Consider the following 15653-nt stretch of genomic DNA (forward strand, 5'->3'; position numbering starts at 1 on the left):
CCATAATTTTCTGTTTTCATAAATAAGCATAGGTATGTTAATAAAATGAAAAAATAATGTAAATACGTAAAGCGAAATTAAGTGAAATAATTTACAAATTGATATTTGAAGTGACCACGTAATTTTGACAAAAATACATACTTTACCTAATACCTACTTCTATTTCTATTTCCCAAATCAACTTGAAAGAAATAAGTTACCTACGCAACAATTCTTCAGCAACTCAATTACATTATTATTTCCCAAATGTAACAATGCGGACTATTATTAACATATTCATGAACGTGTAAAGCAATAAAATATACTACAACCATATAGCTATTTGAAAACCAAAAACAAAGCTAGCAGGAAATATATAATAATAATATTTCACCGTGAAACACTGAAATGTGAAATAAAACACTTTTACGACAAAATGTTGGCCACTCCACAGTATAAAAGCAAAGTTTTACAAGCTTTTAGTATTTTTTGATTGCTAAAGCATTCTGTATACTGAAATCTTAGATGGAAATTGTTGCAAGACAAAACGTAACGTTTCTTCATGGTACAAAGTTTCTATATGGACTTGTAGATAAAATAATGTAGACTATATTGTGGCATCGATTTATCAATAGTTTTTGTTAGTTAAAATATTATTAAAGCTTCTAAAGGTGACCATTTTCCTTAAAATAACTTCTTCACGATTGCAGAAAGCATTCATATACGCACACATATAATTTTTTATGTCAAAAATACTAAATCAAATCCCTTCGAAATACTCCTTAACTGCTAATTTGACACGTAAACCAAATCTGACTACTTACCTTTAAAATCGGTCAATATTTGTATGTAAAACTATCACTACATACTAACGTAGCATATACTTATCGCCTAGAACACAAACTTTGACAAACAAATGACGATTACAACTAGAACCCAGGCGTACAAACTGACCAACCGATTTACGTGCTTTCCTACAAATGTATGCCTTAAAAGCCAGTCCCTAAAGTTTCTGCAAAATTATATTCGGACAAGTATTTTCTAAGTTTCAAGGGTACGTCGATAATTCCAATTTTGACATTGAAATTCATGTTTCCATTGTGTGAGTTTACTTAGTTAAATATTGAACACCCGACTTGAAAAATGCTGTGAAGTTATCGATAACAATTTGAACATAGCTAAACTTCAATTTTAAACGCCATTATGTACTTAAAGGTGGTTAATAAATGATGAAATCGAAATAATTATGTAATAATAAACTGCGAAATACGGTGACATGATGTGATTATGACGACGAAAAGTATTGTAATTTTTAAAATTACTTAAAAATCTCTTATTTAAATGAATTAAAGAAAGTTTAGGATCCATTTGACGTCACAAATTTAATATTAGTTCATTTACCGTTTGTCGCATAAAGGGCGAGAATAAAGCCCTTTTCCATTAATATTTAATTAGCTAGAGTGCTGACGTAAGGAAAATTAACTAAGTTAATGTTTTATCGATACATTTTAAGAAATTAAGTTAGCTTAAGTATCTCACTTTTGGCAGGAAAAAAGTCATTACGGCTGAGATAATTTGGTATTATGGTTTACCTACCTCTAATAAAATTTTAAAGCTATTTTTTATCGTTATTCTTTCAGTGTCTTGGCACTAGGTTATCCTTAAGAATAAGGCATATCTACACAAACCCAAATACACCATACATACATAAATATTCACATTAAAAAAAAAAACGATTGAAAGTAAAAACTCTTCTACAAGCGAAATACTCTTTCGAAAAACCTACCCGTAAACCCCAAAAAGTTTTGCAAAGCCATAATAGGCCGTGGCATTTGAAGTACCGACGGAAAATCCACCGGTTTGTAACATAGTTCGTTGCAAAAGGGTTAGGAGTGCATTTAGGGGGACTCGGGGACTTTTGGCAGTGATACAATCAGGGGAACTTGCAAAGCGATGCAACCAACCTTTGCAGAGCAGGGTCGCATACGAAATAGCTAGCGACAGAAGTCGGCTTTTTCACTTGTTCAGTCAAAATGTGTGTCTACTTTTTCATGTCTTGTAAGATGCACAATTTTAATGTTCATTAGGATAATACAAGGTAGGTATTTAAGTACCTATGGGTACATGAAACACTCAATAACTGTTGTAAAGACAGATGACGGTACCAAGTTTAGCACAAAACAAATTGTACCGAGGAATACAACAGTACGGATTATTGTTACTGTAAATACTTGCGCAAAACCATCCTACTCTAAATTCAATGTAAAAAGTTAACGCGGTAAAATAAGAACTATGAAGGACCTATATTTTCCACTTCTTAAGAATTGTTTTAAAAAGGTTTTGATCTTACATCAAAACCCATTCTACTGTCAAGATGAAATAGCCCTAAATACATCTTAGATACTTTGATTCTTTGTGATTTAATTTTCCTAACTTTAATTTCCTTGTCACCAGGTACCAGAGTAGGAGACCCTGAGGAGTTGTTGGCTATCGACGAGATCTTCTGCACTGGCCGCAAGGGACCCCTCAGGATTGGTTCCATCAAGTCCAACTTGGGACACAGTGAGCCCGCCTCTGGTCTCTGCTCCATTGCCAAGGTAAATATTTAGAAAATTTCTGATTATTTTTCAATCATTATGGATTGTATAATGTTTTTATATAAAAGCAAAAAAAAACTGACCGTCGAAAAAAAAAGAAAAAATGAAGAAAACCTTCACTTTCACATTGAAATCTTTCTGTTGCGCTTTTAAGGCTAAAATACTGAATAACTTAACCGTTTAGCAAGAAATTTTGGTACATAGAATCTAACTAGACGTACAGACCTAAATGAAGGGACATAGGTTTATTTTTATCCAGGATTGGGAAGTATTTCCCTCGAGATGCAGGTGGAAACGTGAGGAACTGCTAGTAAAAGAAATGTCCTACTATATACAACTTAATAAGGTTGCGGATAGACAGCTAATAAAGTATTTCACCAAAATATGCACAAGCATACACAAACTCATATGCTCCCCGTGACGTCATATCAAGCCTCGTAATTGGCGGAGATGACATATCTCTACTCCCTACTCCATATTGCTTGTGTTAATTAAAGCGCTAAGCAGTCAGGATGTACATATGTACATTGTACATACATGTGTACCAAATATGAGACATTTGACACAGGTACTCATTAGATAGACTCGATGCAGCTCATTGATGAAGTTATGATAGCAAAGCTGATTTTATTAGTTAGAGAGATATGTATTCGAATAGTTTGTCTAGGTGCACAGAGTAGGTATTTATTTAATTTATTAAGTACTTCTTTCTGCTGTCATACGAAAATGCGAAAGTTTGTATGTATGGACGTCTGTTCCTCTTTAAGCAAAAAAACTACCGCATGGATGAAACTTGGCAGTAAAATATCCTATGTATCGGAATAAAATATAAGCTACTTTTTTAATTATGCATTTACAGACAGTTATTCCATAGGAAACCGCGTACAATGCTAGTACCATAAACAACCACTTCCGTAATCAACCTTATTCTTCACAAACTTACCATCCAACCTCCTTTGCAGATGTGCATAGCCTACAGCACCGGCTACTTGCCCCCCAACTTGAACTACAACGTGCCTCGTGAAGGAGTAGCAGCTCTAGCCGAGAACAGGCTCCAGGTCGTGACAGACAAAACTCCTTGGGGTAGAGGCATGTCTGGAGTGAACAGCTTCGGTTTCGGAGGCGCTAACGCTCACGCCTTGTTGAAGAATGTCGCCAGGGATAAGGTGAGAAAGATATATGTATATCTGTAGAATTATTTTAAAAAGAAAATACTATTTTTAGTAGACAGAAAAAGGTAGGTATTAGAAGTCCGAATGTAATAGCGACTTATTTAGAATGTGAATTGAATAAATTCAAAATTAGAAGAGTATTTGAAATCGTGGCATAGAGAACAAGGCTGGCTAGAGACACCCAATTTTGTTTTTTAATTAGAATCACGGTAAAAAAAAATCGAAATAATTTTCGTGATAACTTTTTGTCATGTTATTTTATTGTCAAAAACACACAAAACATTAATAGACATTTCTAGTAACTTATTTAAAATCAGCAAAAACAAATTGTTCTGTCCGTCAAACCGTTCTCAATTACGCTTTGAAGCCGCAATAATTAATTCCATAAAGTAAGAATCGTTTTCATCAGCGAGTTCTAAAACTTAACCAAGTTATATCAGATTTGATTTCCAATCTATTGATTATGTCAGCCTATTGTTTTCACTGATGAAACATCAAATAAAATGAGTTTCTAAATGTTATTATTGGAATCGGCTATCAATTTGTTTGATGGACATTTTGAGGAATTAATTAAAATAGGTTTTGTTGGGTATCCTTCTGTTACAGACTGTTTGTTTGATTTCCGTTCTATACCCTGACGGTGAAATTTAAATTAATTCTATCAAAGGTATTTTTTGAATTATTAAATTCATCAATTAAAAAAAAATTTAACATCAGAGGCATTTAACCTTTTTATTTTATAAGGCTGAACGTTTTGATGCCTATGACACCATTACTTATGGCGCGCATTTTAAAAATAGAATTTGGTTGTGCCATTCGCCGACTCGCCGAGTCCATCATTACATTGGTTTGAAAAATAAAATAATTTAACGTTTGAGTGAATAATTAATATAAAACAGTGATAAAATAATTTGTGTCCAAAACCAGGTACGTTTTTGGTCAATATTTTAAAAGATTTAATTAATTCCTTAGTTTACTACTACTTCGCTACCTTTTTGCATTGAATACGCAAGTTAGGTCGGTGGGTCGTCTTAGGGGCTTGACCAAACGATAAGTCAATTCTAATCTTCGAAAACAAATTCTGTTGGTCACTTGAAGGCTGCCAATATACCTGCAATATTTAAATTCAAGTGAATTTAAATCTTATGCGTTTACAATAAAGTTTAAAATAGAATGAAGAGAAGTGATACACTGCATTGCCGCAGGCGGTAGAAACATGGTAAAAGTGGGATTTTCTCATCTTTTCGACTTTATATGCCTTTTTGTTTTGTACTCAAGTTACTCCTTTATGGTCAACAGTATTGAATATTGTGGTAATAAACAAACGGTTTAGAATAGACTGAGATTTATTCAATTTTAGATTTAATGTTTTAGATTCGAATATAATGTATAAGTAGTGATTTTGATTTGATTTTGATTTTAATATAACAGTTATGTAAATGCTTTTTTTATAATTCAGCCTTATTAACGATTTTTTGTTCGACTAGCTTTTCATAGATAGATTATTTTAATATTCCGTAATAACTAAAGACTGATTTGAAATAAACCAAAAGTTAGATTTTTCCAAGCAGACTTCTCATCTGTCGCTACAAATATCACCATGCTTGACAGCAATATTCATTCATGTTCTTAATTCCTTTATTCCGAGCCGTAAATTGCCCTTATAACTTCTAATATATGCACTTATAACTTTCTTCAAACTCCTTACCAAAAATATGACCCAAAATACCCCCTCTCTTTACCAGGTAAACAACGGCATCCCATCAGACGACCTCCCCCGTCTAGTATGTGCATCAGGGCGCACGGAGTCAGCAGTCGCCAGGATCCTGGATGACTTGGAGTCCAGGACGGTGGACGCTGAGCTGGTGCGTTTGTACCATGCTATCCATGATGATGATATTGCTGGACATGTTGTTAGGGGTTATACGCTGTTGGGTGAGTAGTGAAACTGATATTGTTAGAAGGGTTTATTTGTATGCCAAGTATGTATTTGTGTAAAAAGTCCTATGAAGATTGTTTTTCATTTAGTGAAGTGCCCACTCAAATGTAGTATAACTAGAAGATTAATTTAGATTTTAAAGTTAGTTACTGTGAGTATCTAGAAGAAGTTAAGAATGTTGGGGATGCGGTCGAGTTTTTAAAAGACTTTTCTTATCATAATGGAGTACCTACATAACTAATTAAACTTACCAGAAGTTAAGCCAGTTCTAATATACCCATTTTTAATGCATATTAATGGTATAGAGGCAGCAAATATTTGCCTATTTTTGACGAAGCTTTGTTTTAAAATAGTTCTTATCTTCTCTTTAGTAACCCCCAAAATCTCCATCTAGCAGATATTTCTAGCAATATTCCAGTTACCCAAGAATATACCTCTAACCAAATTCCATCTTCCAGGCTCAACCCCCACCAAGAGCGTGTCCCTAGCCCGCGAGATCCAGTACTTCTCTGGCGTCCGTCGCCCTGTATGGTTCGTGTACTCCGGCATGGGCTCCCAGTGGGCCGGTATGGGCAAGGAGCTCATGAGGATCCCGGTCTTCGCTGCTGCTATTGAGAAGTAAGTGGAATAAACTAAGTTTTTGCTGTTTAATGTTGCATATAGTTCTAAAACAACATTGGCAACATAGGACTTAAGTTAAGTGGGAGACTATGTAAAATTAGGTATAATATTGCGTTTGAAAGTTGACACAGATTTTAAACTTACATTAGGGAAAGGCAATGATATGTGGTTCCGTTTATCACACACTAAAATTTGGACTACTATAGAATGAATGTAGAATTTGTAAATTATTTATTCAACATGCTATCGTTTAAATAGGTACTGAAACACCACTCAATTTTAAACATGCCTCTGTCACAATTACGTAAAGTGCCTTGAAAAAAACTTTTAGGTAAAGTAAGACTTAAAGTTAGGAACGTTTAAGTATTTCAAGTTATGACCTCAAAGGTAATCTGCCTTTTGAAACACATTGAAACTGCATTCATGTTTATACGGAAAATTGTGAGAACTAGCTAAATAGGTTGATGTTATAACGTAAATGATAAACTTCATACATGTAACGCAATTAGCGGAGAAGTTTCAGCTCCATGTCAATGCTAATGCAATTAAAATCTACGCGCTCATGCATTCGTTGAATATAATCAAGTAACTTACTTGGTTTGCTATGAGTTAGGAATTATTAGAATACAAATATTACTGTAGTATCTACATCGGAACTTGTTAATTTGTTACTCTCCAAACTAGCCGTTGTTGCAATCTCAATCTCACATAAATTGTATTTAGATTTTAAGGTATTCAATTTGATAACATTATTTTTGCAATAAGAGGGTTTTTTACGGTTTTAAAGGGACTTTTCAGTTATGTAAATCAAGTATTAGAAAAATTTACATATTAAAAAAAAACCCCGTACCACTACCAAATCGGGACGAAATATCAGACTTATGCACAAAAGCTCATCCGTCCTATTTTCAATCTTTTTACTTTAACGTTCTTTAGTCATGTAGTAACTTTTCAGTCTCTACAATATTATCTAAATCCTCACCTTGTCACCCAGGTGCCACAAAGCCTTGGAGCCTAAAGGCGTGAACCTCACCAAGATCATCACGGACCCTGACCCGAAGATCTACGACAACATTCTGAACTCCTTCATTGGTATCGCCGCCGTACAGATCGGTCTTACTGATGTCTTGAAGACCATTGGTGTTGAACCTGATTACATCATTGGTGAGTAGAACTTCCTATAAAAATGAATCGTTATAATCTCTTGGTCACGCTATCACGCGTGAATGGGTGAACCAATTAAGCTGAAAATTAGAGGGAAGTAGGTTAGACCCGAGACGCAAGAAGTTTTTGTCCGGCTACGGGAAACAGTTATTTCAGGACGCTGATGAAACCGCGGGCGGAAGCTAATAGATAAAGGTCATTTTGAGAAATATTGATTCTAGTAGTCTGTTGATCAGTGACTAGTTTCATTGTTAACTCATGAATAAATCTGGTAGATATGAATCTAATAGAGTTGAAATAGGCTCTGTATCTTTAGAAGTGATTGTTGAATCTAATGTTTAAAATAACATTCTATATATTCGTGATTGTCTTTTCAGTAATCAATGTTTTCTACACGTATACTCGTACAAAAGATTAACATTTGTATCGTTTCCATAAGTCTCCACACTATAAAACTCTTCAACCTCACCAGGTCACAGCGTTGGCGAACTTGGCTGCGCTTACGCCGATGGTTGCTTCACCGCCGAGGAGATGATCCTGTCTGCCTACAGCAGAGGTCTCGCCTCCATCGAGACTCCCTTCATCAAGGGATCCATGGCTGCCGTTGGTCTTGGATACAGCCAGGTAAGATAAAATGAAGTTTATTTTTGCTCGTTCGAAATGTTGTAGCATTAGAAAAGTTAGGTTCTATTTTGGAATTTATATTTGCTCGATTGAAATATTTAAGGTTTAAAAGGTGTTCTATTTTAGAATACCAATAGGTAGGCTTAGAATCGCTACTATTTATTCAGGTTTCAGCTACAATTTCATGAATGATTTATAAGTTATGTACTGTAAAATATGTTGTTTGTCACATTTCCGAAAGTTATAATATAGCTATAGATGTAATTAGTGAATCCTGATAAGTATAATTTTATTGATCGCAATTTTATTAAGTACCTCGTCTGTAAAAGGAGATAAATCAAATTCTAGATTCCGATCGAGACCATCCTCTTTTTTGGAAAGTCAGTTAAAAATACCTAAAAATATTTCTATCTCTCTAGATCAAGTCCATGTGCCCACCTGAAATCGAGGTGGCCTGCCACAACGGGCCTGACTCGTCCACCATCTCAGGCCCCGCTGACATCATGAAGGTCTTCGTGGCCAAGCTCAGCTCTCAGGGCATCTTTGCCAAGGAGGTCCCTTGCTCCAACATCGCCTACCACTCGCGTTACATCTCTCAGGCTGGTGAGTTCTTTAGTTTTTTATTTGTATGGAAAATATACGAAATTCTTCTTCTTCACCGTAATCTATTAGAAGCTTTTTGGTTTGGTTTAGCTTCGACCTTCTTCTTGTTCTGAACTACTCCGTGCATCAGGATATCGTACTCGAGACCATAATTACGTTTCAATCTTATCTTACCTCAAATGTATGCACCGAAAAAAAAAAAGCATTTGTTTTAAACATTAACGAAGAAGCTAAGTATTTGTATAGCCTACGTTGAGAGCTTTTTTTTATGTATTTAATTTCAATTAATTCAGTGTAACCACGGAAGTATACATCAAGCATAGTGACTTTGCCATTTAAAATATTAAGCGAAGATTTGAGACCATTTCCAAGAGCTGTGACATTACAAAGCTTTATTGTAAAGTAAGGGAAAGTTGTACCAAACAAACTTGTTTGTTAAGACTAGGATTTCCGTTGATATAAAGTTATTAACGTCTGCAAAGTTACTGAGTAAACTTTGCATTTTGAAAATAACTTTTGTTTATTATCTTTCTGTCTAATTTGTTGATCTGAAACGGTAAATTCGATTACGAATAATAAAGTTTTTGAGCTTTGATGTGCAAATATTTGATGGTTTAAATCTGGAACGCTGGAAGTTAAACAATTTTACGAGGTCCTATTAGCAACAATCGCGAATTTGATTCCCTTACGGGAACAAACTTACACTAGTTCAGTCTTTTGGGTTTTGGTATCCATACCTGGATAAGGTGACATGCTTAAATCTCATCTTAGAAATAACTAGCGTTGACTAGCGTACTTCTTCATCAGCCTTTTGTCTTTTGGTCTGTTCTCTTCTCTTACAGAGCGGAATGATTGCATTAATGACAACGCTTATATTTAAACAAAACACGTGGCTGGTGCTTTAACCAGTAGGCCACCACGACTTAGGGCCACTATGACCTAGGTAAGCAGAAATCTTCAAATTCTGGGATTGTTCCAGGCCCAACCCTGCTGAAGTACCTGAAGCAGGTCATCAAGGACCCCAAGCCTCGTTCAGAGAAGTGGGTGTCCACCTCCCTGCCTCAGGCTCAATGGAAGGATGCCAAGGCTGCTCTATCCTCTGCTGAGTACCATACCAACAATCTGCTGGTAAGTGGTGTCTGCAATTGCATTATATAAATCATATTAACGTTTCTTATCTGCTTATAGTTTAGTGTACGAAAAGGCAATATTTACTTTTTCATATTAAATCTTGCAGCTGTGATGATTACACTTTTTTATTTTAGATTTTGCTTACTTTGATTCATCAATATTTCTTTAAGATGGTCTAGATGAGAGATAAGATGGTATAAAATCACTTTGACTTCATAAAGGAAAATAACATTAGCTCTGACACATTCATATCTTTCTCTATTTCGGGCAACCATTCTAAATATAACGTTTAAAAACTTCCAAAGATTATTACTCCATTATTCTTCTGCAGAGCCCAGTACTCTTCGAAGAGACAGCCCGTCTGATCCACTCCAACGCCATCACCATTGAGATCGCTCCCCACGGTCTGCTGCAAGCCATCCTACGCAGATCCCTGAAGAAGGATGTCATCAACATTGCTCTGACCCAGAGGAACCACAAGGACAATGTCCAGGTCTTGTTCACCGCTTTCGGAAAGTAAGTTATTAATTAAAACTACAGGGGTTTGCAATAAATGAAACCAGTTGGAGGGTCAAAAATGTGAATTAAGTTTGGTTTGAGGATTTGATAGAAACTGATGCCAAAATCGATATTGGAATATAAGTTGCTAGATTAACCGATTACGCCTAATTTCTACAATTTAGGAAAGGTTTTTTCTCATTTGAAAAGGTTTTTATTCACGATGCAACATTTGTTTCAAGAATGTATTTTTCCATCATTGGATGTCTTCTTATTGATTGAGTTTTTGAGAATTTTGACATACCTACTCCCTTTACACACTAAATAGAACTTAAAATAATATCTAATGAATTATTTTGCCCACAGACTGTACGAGTCAGGCCTGAACCCACACCTTGCCAACATCTACCCACACGTGCCATTCCCCGTGTCACAGGGTACACCCATGATCTCCCATCTCGTCGAGTGGGAACACAGTGAAGACTGGTAAGTTTTACAAAAAATGGTAATAATATCGATTTAATGGACTTAAAATAGAAGATCGAAGGATGATGATTTTGCATCTGAAAAATATTACCAATAACTTTGCAAAAGATTTTCTAAAATAGGAGTTTCAGCACCCGTTTAAAAAATGTAAAACACGTGTAACGAATAATGTATCTGACTTGAATGAAAAAGATACATAAATACTTATTAGGTACACCAACTGTCACACTTTCCATCTTGGAACTAATTAAAGAAGATGTTATACTTGTAGCAATTTTTCGTAACATACTTATCCCACACACAGATGGGTTAGCCATATCCACACTATCACAGTCAAACCTTGAAACACAATAAAGAGCTATGTATATTAATTGCCGGCCATCAGTCAGTTGGCCGCAAACAAATCGGCCGGCAGTGATCTATAGCGGCCACTTTGTACCGACTTCAATATACCGGGACGTTAGCGGAACATTTTTCAAAAAGCAGTCCCATTTTTGATATGATTGATGAACTTTGAATGCTGCAATGCGGTTAGGAATTAAAATTGGTGCATGGAGTATGTTGAGTACTTACTATACATATGAAGAAAGTTTCTACGCATGAGCTATAATATTATTTAATGTACTTACAATATTTTTTTAATCAATACCTAAATTAATCACCTGTGAATTTAAGAGAGATGATTTGACTTTTTGTATAATTAAGGTCGTACAAAATAGCTTAAAATAAACTTATCATAAAAGCAAAAATAATCTTTTATATGGATAGTTAATCTTACATTTGGATAGTTAAAATAAATCTTCTTTTTTGTCAATAATAAAATACGTATGTATGTATGAAACTTTATCATCTCACCTATTTAGAGAGACATAGTTATAATCCTCTCCTGATCTTTAAAAAATACTTCGATCCTATTTACTACAAATAGATTTACAACCTTCATAAACAGTTCATTCTCTGCACCCCACTACAAATTCTAAGATCCTTGCAATGCCTCAAGAGTGGAAACGCAATCCGCTGCAGGATATCTTAGGACTTCAAGTGATTGCAGACGGAGGAGTTTCAATCGGTTCTCTGTTGAGTTTTGATTGCATCGCTAATAGTTGCGATACTAATGCAAATGTGGGGTTTGATGTAGAAAGTTATTTAACTAAAAGGGGTGATTTTGATGAAATCATATAATTAACGATATCATACTAGTAACATCTGGTAATACTAAAAGTTTTGGACTATCTGACGAATTATTTTGAAAATTTTAAAAAGTTTCTGCATTAAAATTGCAATATATGCTTTAAATACATTATTTTCGTAACCATTTTCGACCCTAAGGTTAATAGTAAAGCTTGTTGTCTAAAGATGTTATTCTTTGTGACTAGGTATGTAACATCATACAAAGCTCAAGAGAAGATGAAGTCTGGTGAGAGGACCATCAGGATGTCCATCGTGGATGAAGACTGCGAGTACATGGCTGGTCACGTTGTTGACGGTAAGAATATATACCTAACTCTACATCATCATCACCATCAATTTTATTTCGGGGTCGGCTCAGAAAGTCTTATTCTTTACATTATCTTGGCAAAAAAATATTCTGAGAACTAAATCTTATCACAGTCCATTGCCTGACGATGACTACTTCCAAGTTGCTTAGACATATACCGGATTTTATACACTATGTCCAGTCAAGCAGCTTTTCTTATTACATACCAGCTATTCACGCACATAGTTAAAAAGTAACCTATCTTCTTTCTCAGGCTCTAGAGTATCTGTCAACGACATTTCGTCAGACGATATGCACAGTAACATTCACAAAAGCCCTACACTAACTATTTCTACTTCTCAGGTCGTAACTTGTACCCCGCCACCGGTTACCTGGTTCTCGTTTGGGAGACCCTCGGTATGATGATGGGAGAGCTCTACACTGAAGTGTCAGTGGTGTTCGAGAACGTTCGCTTCCAGCGAGCTACTAACATTCCTAAAGAAGGCAACTTGGAGTTCATTATTATGATCCAGAAGGGCAGTGGTAACTTTGAGGTAATTATTTTAGGCTATACGTTCTTCTGATCTAAAGAAAATATCAAGCTTGTCCGAAAATATTTTCTTGCTATTTATTCTTCCAAGAAAAATATATTTCTACATAGATCCCAAAAATTTGCTGTTTAGTAGTTTGTGCTTTTAGCGGTAAAACAGGCATACCCTTCTTCATAATGAAATGTCTAGGTATACTTTCAACTAAAGCTTTTCTGTGAGTCTCTAATTGAAAATTTATGCAGACGTATCTCAAGCATAAATATAGCTACCATTTTCATGTCTAGGAGTACTAAAAACCTTAACTTTGAAAAATACAAAAAAATACTTGGTAACAGACATTAACAAAGCTAAAACAAAAACTCAAAAATCAACCTTCTTCAACCAGATCGTAGAAAGCGGAGCATCCATCGTCACCGGTCGTATCTACGCCAAGAAGAACGTAGGCCAAGACTACCGAGTGATCCCGAGCTTGCCCGAAGTGAGCGGCCCGAACATCAAGCACATGCTTACTAAGGACTTTTACAAGGAGTTGAGGCTTAGAGGATACCAATACAGGTGAGAGCTGATGGAGTTTCAGATGATGGATTCGATGTTTGAAAATTTTTGAATTTGGAATTTGTAGGTTCATTTGTTGATGATGCAAGATTTGAGTCTTTAGATGACGTGAAAGCAGTGTGTGAAGGATTGTGGATAGTTAATGGTTTCAGGTTGAAAATAGAATTGTTTTAATAAAAGCTAGAAGCTAAAAATTAAATATTGGAGTTAAAGAAGTAATGGTAGACTCATAGGTAGTTGAATATCAATTTGCAGCTCGTAGATTAATAAGGAGAATACAAGAATAGTTCAACAACTTTTAAACGAATTCAGCACAATAATTTGTAGTAGCAAAGTATTAATTACGATAAAACCACAAATTCTAATTATTTTAATAGAAACACGAAACATCTTTCAAGCCTTCTTGTTTTCACATCAAAGCTATAATGTTAATATATATAATTGTACTTGTTAACTTTGAGATTACTTAGCATTTTACAAACAAAGCTGAGTGCTTTAAAGTAAAGATTTTACACAAACTTATGTTTTATGAATTTAGACCAAAAAGTTTGACTTTAATAAATCCAAATTAGGCAGCTAAAGTAGCTGTTGGTTAGCCAAATTATTAGCTAAAACATTTACAGCCTTTGGGGATAGTGTTACGAAAATTATAGAATACTAGAAAAACCTAAGGTCCAGTAGGTATAAAAGAGATAAACTAGAATTATACATACTCAATATTTCCTTTTAACATACATATAATCAAACCATTCGGTTTCAATCTAAGCTATTTTTGAGATCCATTCTTAGATTCTTAACAAATACATACATTACAGGATAAAAACATAAATCTTTTAAGTTATCACTACCGTTGGTTAATCTCTACTTTCACAATCGTCTACTTTTGTGTCACCTTCATACAAAACATCGTCGGTTTCACCATTTTCCTCAAAAAATCCAAAATCAACCAGCATTCTTCTTTCAGCGGTCTTTTCCGTGGCGTCCTCGGCTGCAACGTCGAAGGTACCCGCGGCCGTCTCTCCTGGGTCAACAACTGGGTGACCTTCATGGACTGCATGCTGCAAATGAAGATCATTGGCCAGGACACCCGAGGTCTCTTCGTCCCCACCAGGATTGAGAAGCTGTCTATCGATGCTAACATGCATTATAATGCTATCTCCAAAATGAACCCTGATTCTACGAAGAATTCGTTCGAAATTAGGGTGTATCCTGATGTTGATGTTATTAGGTAAGATTTTGAACGTTTTTCACTATTTACTGACTACTTTTTATAGTTAATGAAACATACTACAACTAGATTCTGCAAACGGACCGTCCCACCCGCGTCCAGTGGGAACTACTTTACTGGCTCGGTTAAAATTAGCGTATAACCTTAAATACCTAAAACTAAAATATTTTTTTAAATCGGACTGAGATTATTAGCAAGTTCAAACAAATATATTTTTATGATAAAGAATTTCTCTGTGAATCATCCCGATAACTGTTTGTAACGTAATATTTCTCAAAAAATGTATCAGAAGCAGTATATTTAGGTAAATAACAGTTTCAATGAAGAACAGTACTAATGAACAGCCATTGAAATAAATACGTACTTTAGTGAATTTAAATTAAACAAGGATATTTGTATTACCGTCCAATTAATCTTAAGATACACCAAATAACGAATAGCAGCGTTAATTCCAAATGCTTTGGAGTATGAATAAGATGACTTTCATTTTACGAACTAACTTTAAATCAAAATGAAGAGAAATCGAAAGTACCTAAATGGAACTCTGGGACCGAACATTTTGAAAGCTAACTTTTGCAGTCTATCTTTAATATTGCATAACTTAATTCTTTCGCTCAAAAAAGTATTCTATAAAATAAGATTTTTTTTAAATACTAGCGCAAACACTTGATGCGTCATTTGATGAGTCTTCCAAGTATTATAGGTAAAGAGGCGCTCTATATGATATTCATACACTGGAGTCCAAGTAATTACCTTCCCAGGTTCACGACAACCCTTTATAAATTACGTATTTAATCAACCTTTTATTGGGTGACTGTTGAATTTATCGATATAACACATGGCAACTTACATACAATTGTATACATAGGGACTTAATTTTTATATAAAAGTAAATAATATACGTGGGTAGGTTGGTAAATAATATGTAAATACATTTTAATATGTAACCTATGTTCTTTCTTGTACATAATCTTGTTGTAGATTTCTCTAGTCAAGAGTGCTTCAGGCAGTCTTGTTTTTCTTAAGGT

General features: G+C 34.9%; 1 protein-coding gene across 2 annotated transcripts in view; it reads left to right on the plus strand.

Moving 5' to 3' along the window:
* Positions 1 to 15653, plus strand: part of LOC110380738 (fatty acid synthase) — a 51903-nt gene that overhangs the window by 18955 nt on the left and 17295 nt on the right. For both annotated transcript variants that reach the window (XM_064040328.1, XM_064040329.1), the window contains exons 8-21: positions 2434 to 2576; positions 3539 to 3742; positions 5494 to 5683; positions 6146 to 6305; positions 7303 to 7472; positions 7945 to 8096; positions 8516 to 8699; positions 9679 to 9827; positions 10162 to 10346; positions 10695 to 10814; positions 12191 to 12300; positions 12655 to 12845; positions 13228 to 13397; positions 14362 to 14625. In XM_064040328.1, the coding sequence (XP_063896398.1) occupies positions 2434 to 2576; positions 3539 to 3742; positions 5494 to 5683; positions 6146 to 6305; positions 7303 to 7472; positions 7945 to 8096; positions 8516 to 8699; positions 9679 to 9827; positions 10162 to 10346; positions 10695 to 10814; positions 12191 to 12300; positions 12655 to 12845; positions 13228 to 13397; positions 14362 to 14625 (2392 nt within the window). The remainder of the gene's footprint in view (positions 1 to 2433; positions 2577 to 3538; positions 3743 to 5493; positions 5684 to 6145; positions 6306 to 7302; positions 7473 to 7944; positions 8097 to 8515; positions 8700 to 9678; positions 9828 to 10161; positions 10347 to 10694; positions 10815 to 12190; positions 12301 to 12654; positions 12846 to 13227; positions 13398 to 14361; positions 14626 to 15653) is intronic.

The sequence above is a fragment of the Helicoverpa armigera genome, chromosome 22, assembly GCF_030705265.1.
Source record: "Helicoverpa armigera isolate CAAS_96S chromosome 22, ASM3070526v1, whole genome shotgun sequence".
NCBI classification, from domain to species: Eukaryota; Metazoa; Arthropoda; class Insecta; order Lepidoptera; family Noctuidae; genus Helicoverpa; species Helicoverpa armigera.